Raw genomic sequence first — 10,102 nt, forward strand, 5'->3', positions numbered from 1 at the left:
GCACTGAAATATGTAAAAATTTAGTTAACTTAGTTAACTGCACATAATATAGTCTTCTTCCTTCACCTAGGAGAATGCCTCAATCTACGACAATGACTTCCCTATCTTCTTATAGCTCTCATAGATACCAAAGCAACACAAAACCAAAGAGGAAAAGAGATAGAAATACCCTTACATATGTACCGCTTCCTTACTTGCCTTATTCTTGCCTCTTGCTTACCTCCTTAGCTCTTACATGAACCAGAACTCTGATACCATAAAGAGAATGTGAGGGATAGGGAGAGGTTGAGTTCTTTGTAAAGCAAACACACACACACAAGAGAGAGAAAGACATAAGAGATAGATGGTTGAATTTTCTCCTATCTTCTTCTCTTCTCTACAACCATTAACATAAAGAGATAAGAATACATACTATAACATACAATGGTTGGTCCATAGTGTGAACCTAACTATATGAGATGTCACTATAACTATGTCATACTCTAGTAATCCAAATATGGCTATCATACAGCCTATTGTCCACCCCCACTGGTAGCAACCACAATCTCACCAACTGTTCCAGTAACATAAATGTGAACGCTATCACCCAAGTGGGTCAACAATGTCCCATCACTAGTTGAGCTTAATATCTCAACAAGAGGAGTGATGAGTGTTACAAGTGATGGTCCTTATAAGTTGAAGATAAGGCTTGGATGTTGACAGGTGTGGGGCTCCCTCATCCACCACTAAGGGTACAATAACCATCCCGAGGGAAGCTTGAGTGCCAGCTTGAGTGTTATGGTTTCTTTCCACCAACTGACTACACAATTAGTGATTTCAATCCATCCCCTTCTAAGAGCATGATGCTCTCTTTTAGTGTACCCCTGCAGAGGTCATATAAAACATAGGTCTACTCCCAATATAAAATTTATCTTCAAAACAATTGAAGGTCATAGATTGGGAATTGTTTACTGTGGTAATGGTTGTTGTAGATGGTGTGAGGTGTGTGTGGCCTAATGAGGTCCACATCTTCCAAGACAACATGTTGTTGTGGCTAGCCCTAATGTTAACTAGTCTTTCTGGGAGAACTCTAGCTCAAGGCAAGAAAGTTCAAGCACTTGTTTTGTTTTAAATACGTCGAGAACATACAGGAATGTAATTTTAGCTGGTTTAATTATGCAAAGCTTGTTCCAATCTTATGTGGAAGAGTGTCCATGGACCAAAATGTAAATTCAATCATCAAAGTCGACAAGCTCTGAGAAATGCTAATATTCTTGGTCCTAATCTTCACCATCCAACATCTTGTTAACAAGCTCTAAAAATATCTCCGAGCAATTGTGTCACACTCATTGTCAAGACTGCCTTGACCCATGGGATGCGTATTCCTTTTTTTTAAGTTTATTTTCGTAAGGACTCACTACCTATACGTATGTAAATGTGATTGGTTTTTCAATCATGAACTAGCCTTGCATCTCTCATGTAAGAAGGCCTTCCAAGGATTATGGTGTATGACTCTCTTCTCTAAAAATCTATCACACCGAGAATGTGTGTAGCTTGAAGGTCTTAATCTTTTCATCTTAATAAAGAACACCCAAAGCTCTAGTATCTTTTCATCTTAATAAAGAACATGAAAGCTCTAGTTGTGTTCCCATTGGCAAACTTGACCACCAGGCTTGTGCCTGTGAGTGTTGGGATTTCCCTGGTCTCCCAGCAATCCTTGGTAATGTTGACACCAACACCACCATCCAAGATTGCATAGACCATCATGCCTTTATAAAACAACACGTGACACAACATTCAAATTCTTTTACACTTTGTAATTTTTCTTTTGTAACCCAACTGCTATGGGTGCTCTAGGTTAAAATCCATACATTATCATGAGTGGACTAAACCAGTAGAAGAATGTTTAGCACTATTTTAAGCAAATTCTAATAATGGAAGATACTCATCTCCCAATTGTTTTGTTTATGATTAACATATGCTTGAAGCATATCTTCTAGGACTTGGTTAACCCTTTTGTAACCTACAATTGTTGCAGTCTTGGTCGGTCCCCATACATCATAATGTGTAATATCCAATGGCCTTGCACTGACGTGTTTTTCATATGGGAAAACATGGTTGATATGCTTACTGAGTTGGCATACTTCACATACTTTATATATACCAGTAACCTTAAATTTTGGAAAACTAGCAACAATATTTTAGACATATATAGACTTCAGTCGATGTATATTTTACATGACCAATGCACTTGTGCTATATGCCAAAAGCATATTAACAAATGTACTTATGCCATATGTCAATATCTATGATGATACGTGTTGTCCCATGCGTAAACCTAGCTACCTTCACTTTCGTCATGTTAACATCCAAAATAAGCATCCTCCCCCTTTGCAACCAAGTGGCACTTATTTATAAATTCTTTCACAAAGCACTTTTGAGGACTGAACCTTATTTGCAGACCATGTATAAGAATATGGCACAATGGAAAGAGATAGCAAGATAAAGCTCAATAGACAATGCAATCGATACACAATGGAGAGAATTTAAAATTCTGATTATACCAAAGAGGTACAAGTGATGGTGTTGTCCACCCGTGCGCTCTCAACTAAAGCTTAGATGGCGATCTAGATAGTATGGAGTGTGTATGAAGTGTAGAAGGGGGTGGATACTCACAAGCATTGGATACCGTAGCTCATGGCAACCATGTCCATATATAGTAATGTCGACGGTGTGGTAGACGCGTATACAACAAGGGTGATTACACTGCATAGACACGGTCACCACTTGCGTATCAAGAACGTGGCCCACAGACCATCGACCATTTGGTATCCGAGAGAATATTCTAGGAAATATTCTCTATACTATCGTCGGCGGAGGGTACCCCTGACCATCTCCTAACCATCATCAATGGTCACAATAATGACCCCATCGACGTCTAAGCCAGGGTTCCCACCACTAAAGACATATGCACCATGGCTACTCCTCATAATGGGGGCCTAACAAATGTGCATTATACATCAAAGTTAGATACATGATGAGAGACAGGCATTGAGTGTATACTAACACCATGGTCAACCATCTATCTAAAAGAAACCAATTTTTTTATAATATTATGGACATGAAGTATATTTGTCAGATAATTCATTTTGCCATCCTGTAGAGACAATAACGCTTTATAAACATGCCATCCTATAGAGACAATAACACTTTATAAACATGCACAATAGGGTACACGGTATCATCACATGTCTCCACATATCCTGGTTTTCCCATTTTATGTATTTTTCCATCTTGCATAGATAATGGCACTTTACTAGTATATGTTATCGGGTGCACAGTATCATCACATGTCTCCACATACCCTGGTTTTTTCATTTTCTATATATTTTTAACTAGTCATATAGTTAGAGGCTCCCGATCCTAACACATCTCTTGTTGTGGAACTGAGCAGATCTGCATCACAAACAACTGCTCACTTTTGTCATCACCATATTTACTTGATGATGCATAGTTACCTTGTTATAACTTTCCACTTTTGATATCATTTTGATTTTTTTAGCAATTGTTTGTAATGTGTCCTAGTTTGCTATAATGATAGCAGTCCGTGCCGTAGTTTGATATAGTAATAGCACTCCATGCTATTTGCATTTTGATTTTTTTGCCAACCACTTCTACCTTTCAGGCTCTCTCTACCTCTATAGAGGCCTCTTCCACCCGTTTGTACATTAGATTCCCGTCGTTGCTGCCATAATTTTTGTTTCCAAAACAGCATGCTTATATCTAAGTAGAAGACCTACTCATGTGAATTTTCAGAGGATGAACCTCTCCCAATATTTATCTCCTCAGGAGAGCAATCAGTTCCTGAAAATCAAAAAAGTTTTCTCAAACGAAGCTAAGCCCTAGGCTAGTCCTCGTTAAAAGATAAGTGCTCGTTTGGACGGCAAAGCGCTTACACTTGGTCGGATGGGTGAAACCATGGAATGGCTAACAAAGACCCCACTTATTCTTTACTAAAAAAGAAATCCAAAAACATAATGATTTCACCTTTGAATATAAAAATCAAGAAACTTATACATTTCCAGATATATAAAGAGGATGTTTGTCCACTAGTAATCAAACTCTCATATGATACAAATAAGGGTCCCAATTTACATGTGTGAATGTGTTTTTTTTAATGCTAGTAGAATTATGTGCATGGAACTAATTTATTAAGGATGGCTTAGTCAACGGTATCTTAAAACTTACTATGCATAACAAATAATAGTATGAATAACGTAGGCAAACACCATAATAAATAGGCTTAGGGATAAAAAAAGCTTCATATTTGCATAGTGAGAATACTAATTCATTGTGGTATCTTAATGATAAACTACTAAAAGAACCTTATAGAACATTACAAATCAACCTCTCTACTTGTTGGAAAGTTAATGGATATCCCAAAAATATTGTAGGTGTATTAATTAAATGCCACTATTAATTAATACAATCTTAGTACATGAGTTCTCGAGAAGGCCTTTTATAGAGAATTATGAGACCTTAAATAGAAAGAATATGGTTGAATACATGCAAATAGAAAGGGCAAAGAGGGTCATCATCATTTCATTGACTTTTTCTAGCATTAATCATTACATCCTAAAATGAAACCTTAGAAAAACTCTCATAATATATTTAATGCAAATGCAATTGGTGCCCTATTTTGGAGATCCCCAAAATATTTTGGATTGCATATTTCATATACAGTGAAAGAGATCTTATACTGATTCATATCATTGACTTTGTAAATTGACCACTTTCCAATGCATCAGAAAAACGCATCTCTTGAAAAAATCGTTGATCACCCCCTTTGCTCGAAAACTGAAGGGATTTCAATCAAATCGGTCTAAAACTGTTTCTTCTTTTATGTTATTTTGACAAGTTTAAAATTATCCACATTTGAATACATCATGCACCAAATATCGTACATTATTACAGCAGCACATCAACCACAATATAATCATACATGAGAAAATTTATGATTATAATAAAAATAGTGCTCATTTGTATTTCTTGGAAATATCCAACCTTTCATGGAGTAGGGAATGGTCATATCATGCGGCATCCCATATTGCATACAAATTAGGAAAGGAAAACATGCACTATACTGCCACTGTGGAGGTGTGTCTTGTACATTGACCATGGCAGGCAGAGCCAGAGATGCATAATCGTCATGAAGTCCAGGTTTATAGGCATGCCTAGCTGATACCATAAAGCCAGTATATCATAGGCTCTAAATGTCCTTTGGCCATGATCTTGAGCAGCTAGTTGCTTTCCAGAATCAATCTGGAATTGCAACAGTTTTTCAAGTCCTTGAGACCTGTGCCTCGAGCTCTGGTTCATCTACTGCATCGTCAGTTCAAATCTGGCATCAAAACATCGCATCGTTTCCATTTGTGCTTCCTAAGGCCAAGAACCAACAGATTGGTTACAACCTTGCTACACATGAGCAAGAGTTGGACAAGAATAAGCAATAATGGACCAAATTTAAAAGGACAGAGTTTACTGTCAAAACAGCCCCCAGACAACTCAAATAAAAAAGAGGAGAGTACAAACATCAAGACATATCAGTACGAATGATTTCATTGCATATGCATCATTAAAGTGTGCAGGCTTGCTTAGAGCTAGTTACAAATCATCGATTAAGGTCACTCACTGTAGCCACCGTTGTCACATAGCATCTCAAGGCAATAATTTCTCGAAAATATTTCAGCTTTGTGTCTTGACAGGATAGAGCAAGAGGCAGCTCACAGTGGACTGCGAGCTTAGCATTTTGCATGCACAAAATAACAGAGTACCAATACAAATACCTTAAACCTCGGGACCCTCAAACACAGTACAAAATTGTCAGTCTGGCTTGGAGGGCTCATCAACTTACTATAACAAAAACCGTCAACCTCAGGATTCTTAAATCTAGTACAAAATTTCCAGTCTGGCTTGGAAGGCTCATTAGCTTGAAAATCCAAGCAGCTAGTAAAAAGCTCTCTGACATAATAAAACCTCACCTGCGGAAGTGAGGCTAGATAAAATACCATAACCAAGTTTTCAGAATGTAGGATTCTTATCCTGTTGAAATAAGCATTCACCACTCTCACTGTGGGGTGAAGACAAGGCTATAATAGATAAGAGGCAAGCCGACGTGACGCAGTATCATAAGCATAATGTATCTTCATACAGCACACAGCTCAGAGGTGCTTATCCAAGCCAGAGCCTCTGAATCAAGATCAAAATTCATGTCAGTGATACGTTCTCCATCTTCAATGAGGTCATAAAAATCACAGTGCAGGTCAGAACCCTCCGGCCCTGCCTCATCGTTTCTTCTTTGACAGTGAGCAGCATTGAAAATCTGGCCAAACTCCCCAAGATATGGTGTCTCGTTCATAGAAAGGGGTGGAGCTAAGGTAGTGATTACTGAGGGCTTCATGCCAGGCACCATCAGCGGAGACAACGATACAGAAGCAGCACTTAGATAGCTGATGTTGCACCTGTCAGCAAGAACACTCTTAGGAGAACTGGTGACCACAGATGCCACAGGATCAGTGGCACCTTCGTTGATGCAAGCATGACCTGGAGCCTTATCTGCAAAAGTGCATCAAGGGGGAGAGAAACAACACATCAAAGAATGCAAACAGATGCAGAACCAAGTTAAGATACATTAAACATGATAGCAATGGTGCGAGCCATGGCAGTGCATAATTGCGTTGCATGCCACCGTTCTCACAAGATAATAAAACAACCATCACCATGGCCCTAATTTAATGGAGCTTATAAAAAGAATTACCTGATGGTGCATGTGCGGTGGGAGACTCGCATTCTTCAGGAGCAGCTGCATTCTCCAAGACCGAAGAGGGAGAGTTCATCATCCATGAACAGGCAGACAGAAGCTCGTCATCATCACTTTCATCAGCCATGCCAAAGCCCCAGGAGTCATTCGCAGATAGAAAATCCAGCCCGAAGGAGCTGCTGCTGCTGCTGCTGCTGCTGCAGCTTCCCTTTTTCTCTGCAGAAAAATCATCTTCGGTGAAGTTGGTGCTGGCAAGAGGTCCCTTCAGCTTCTTGGCCGCGGCGTCATAGGCCCTGGCAGCGGCCATGGCGGAGTCGAAGGTGCCCAGCCACATCCGAATGCCCTTAGAGGGGTCCCGGAACTCGGCCGCCCATTTCCCCCGCTTTCGCTTCCTCACCCCCGTGTACCCGCATGTTTTCCTTGCCTGCAGCGCTTTCTTGGGGCCCGCTCGCCGCTTCTCTGCACGCTTTGCCCTAGCCCTAACGCTCACCCTGCCCTTTATCATAGTGTCTTGGCTCCGCCCAGAGAAGCTTTCGTCGTTTTCGCTGCCGGAGGAGGAGAAAGCACAGTCGGCGGGTATGAAGACCTCCCTAACAAGCCTCTTGGGGGAAAACCTGTCCTGCTCGCCATCGCTGGAGGAATCTGTAGCATCAGGATCGGCGCAGATGAGGCGCACTTTCTTTGAGGCTCGGTTGGTCTGCTTCAGTTTCGCAACCTCGTGAAAATCGGACTTCTTCTTCAAGGTCTTTTGACGGCCAGGCATCTTCTTGGATAACGGCAGAGGGTCTGATTTTGGAGCAATCTACAGTTGCTGCTGCTGCGATGGAGACTGGAGGGCATCTCACACCACTTTGTCGCTGCAAGAAGCAAAGCGGCGAGCTTGTAGGGCATGCAAGCGGGGGCGGGGCAGAAATAAGCAAGTGCCTGCTAAAGAAAGAAAACTTCGGAGCTAAGGAGGCACCTACTATTTCCTTGAAAGGCAGAAGCGGAAGGAGCGAGCCAAACAAAGATGCACGCAGGGTTTCGCGCTTGCGGGTGCGAGAGAGAGAAGGGCGAACGGGGGGGGCAGAGGAGAAAGGAGGAGAAAAGGAATTGCACAAGTGGTGGGTGATGGGGTGGACCACGAGGTTGGACCACAAACCTCACCTTCAAAAAGCAGAGAGAGAGAGAGAGAGAGAGTCGTGCACAAGCCCACCACCACCAGTGCCACCACTGTGTGTGCAGCTAGTGCACATACAGAAGCAGAGAGAGAGAGAGAGAGTCGTGCACAAGCCCACCACCACCAGTGCCACCACTGTGTGTGTGCAGCTAGTACACATACAGCTACCACCACTGACGACTTGCGACACCGCTCTTTCACTTGTAGCACAGCAGCTCTCGTGTACTGATGAGAGTACCCTCTCTTATATAGCACCGCAGCATACAACTGTCGATCATTTTAGTTGAACTGTTGCAGCTGTAAAACTAGTGTGCTTGGGTAGTGGCCTTTTTTGTAAGATGAAATTTGAAGCTGAAATTCAAGTGTACCACCACACAGATATGAATAGTGCAAAAGACCACTCCACTAGCACAATATACTGTCATGTAACAATAGCACGAAAGTTTCACAGAAGATGCCAAACAACTACTGCGCATCTTATCTTCTAGTGAGTGATACTAACTCTCAAAGTTAAAAATCCTAAGGAAAAATTTACACACATGGAGAGATGAAAAAGAAAGGGGGGGAAGGGAGGAGAACACATTGCAAGAAGGGGTAAAGTCCCTCTCATAACTTGATCTACGAGAGAAAATGTTTATTATACTTCATAACTTGATCTACTATGTAAGCTCACCCATAGGAAAAGGATCCATTTGACAAATTTACCAAAAAAAAAAACTCATTCAAACAATCCAAAGCCTAACTTTAACGATTGACAAGAAAGTAAAAGTATTGGTTCATCTTGTCCCAAAGGAAGTCACTATGCTCAAATCTTTCCTAGCATTATCTATGGCATTTATAAAATGTTTATTATCTTGTACCCCGAGATAGCAGCAACATTGTGACTAACTGGTTACAATCACACTTGTTTATGTTTGCACTAAAGCACATCAATAAAGTTATGATAAAAGCTAAAGAAGGCGGTTGCGCTTACTCTTGTGTTAAAGATCGTGGAGCTAGCGTTACCATTTGTGGTGGTTAAGACACATGTAAGTAGCATCGCCATCAAAGTTGTGTTGAGACGGAGCTGTGTTGGAGCTAGTGGCCTTTGAAAGTAAGAGGCTCACTAGTTTGCAACACAAGTGGCCTACACATGAGCGTGAGTTGTATGCGGTAATATATACACTCAAGATGTGGAGGTATTACCTAAGGTATACATGTTAAGATATTAATCTCAATTAGTACTGATATGGATGATACGTTAGGATGACACCTCTGCACTTATAACACTAGCATGGTTGGTGAGATTATGGTTGATATGCTACCAGTGGTTTGTTGTATAAGAGCCATTTTGGTTACTAGAGTTATGGCATAGTTATAGTGCCAACTCACATAGTTGGTGGGTTCACACTATGGACCTTGTACATTTTAGTAGTAGAGTACTTTCCTTTGTAGTATACATGTACTCTTATCTTTATGTTGTGGTTGTAGAGAAGTAAGAAGATAAAACAAAATTCGGCTATCCATCTCTCTCTTGTGTACTTGTCTACTCTTGTGTGTGTGTGTGTGTGTGTGAAGAAGTTTACTTACAAGGAGCTCAAGCACACCCTCTCCCCCGCATTCTTTTCATAGTATCAAAGCGTTGGTTCACATAACAAGCTCAAGAGGCAAGCAAAGGAAGCAGTAATACACGGGTAAGGGTAACTCCATCTCTTTCCCTTTGATGCAAAAGCAAATCGCTGCAAGTAGCTCCTAGTCAAGGACAGTGGCAATAGTCACAGTAGGAGAGAACACTATCATATATTTGGGAGCCCTCTTTAATGTGAGGTAAAAGTACAATAGTGTATACTGCGTTTAAGGCCTGAATGGCGTTTCTATTGTTATTTTAGCCATATGAAGTCATTTTTCACTACTACAAAAGTGTCGACAGTTACATTTTTTAGTTATGAAGTGTTTATATGCATGTTTTGCTCAGACTATTGTACCCAGTGGTTGATTTGAAGTGCCAAATCAAGATTTTAGAATTTGTACATATATGTTGATGTGATTGGTTCACATAAAGTGGCCACATAACAAGTTTACAATTTATCATATTAGACAAATTATTGGAGATTACAAGATTGCTATGAGTGTAAAAGGTAACATCAAGTTCTATTTGACCTACA

At 40.6% G+C, this 10,102-nt stretch overlaps 1 protein-coding gene across 3 annotated transcripts; it reads right to left on the reverse strand.

Moving 5' to 3' along the window:
• Positions 1–4,975: 4,975 nt before the first annotated feature.
• LOC147639478 (ethylene-responsive transcription factor ERF118-like) lies at positions 4,976–8,152 on the reverse strand. Of its 3 annotated transcripts, none has more exons than XR_015264953.1 (3): positions 6,797–8,152; positions 6,021–6,594; positions 4,976–5,418 (listed from the first exon to the last, which is right to left on the reverse strand). XR_015264953.1 is itself a non-coding variant. In XM_086791837.1 (3 exons), the coding sequence occupies exons 1-3, from the start codon at positions 7,560–7,562 to the stop codon at positions 5,370–5,372; spliced, it is 909 nt and encodes a 302-aa protein (XP_086647963.1). In that variant the 5' UTR covers positions 7,563–8,148; the 3' UTR covers positions 4,976–5,369. The 3 variants fall into 3 exon arrangements, 2 of the variants coding, with proteins under 2 accessions (XP_086647963.1, XP_086647958.1); XM_086791837.1 differs by having other exon boundaries at positions 6,501–6,594; positions 6,797–8,148; XM_086791832.1 differs by lacking the exon at positions 4,976–5,418 and having other exon boundaries at positions 5,583–6,594.
• Between the last annotated feature and the right edge of the window lie 1,950 nt (positions 8,153–10,102).

The sequence above is a fragment of the Cibotium barometz genome, chromosome 4 (genome assembly GCF_041138505.1).
Source record: "Cibotium barometz isolate CiBa-2024 chromosome 4, ASM4113850v1, whole genome shotgun sequence".
NCBI lineage: Eukaryota > Viridiplantae > Streptophyta > Polypodiopsida > Cyatheales > Cibotiaceae > Cibotium > Cibotium barometz.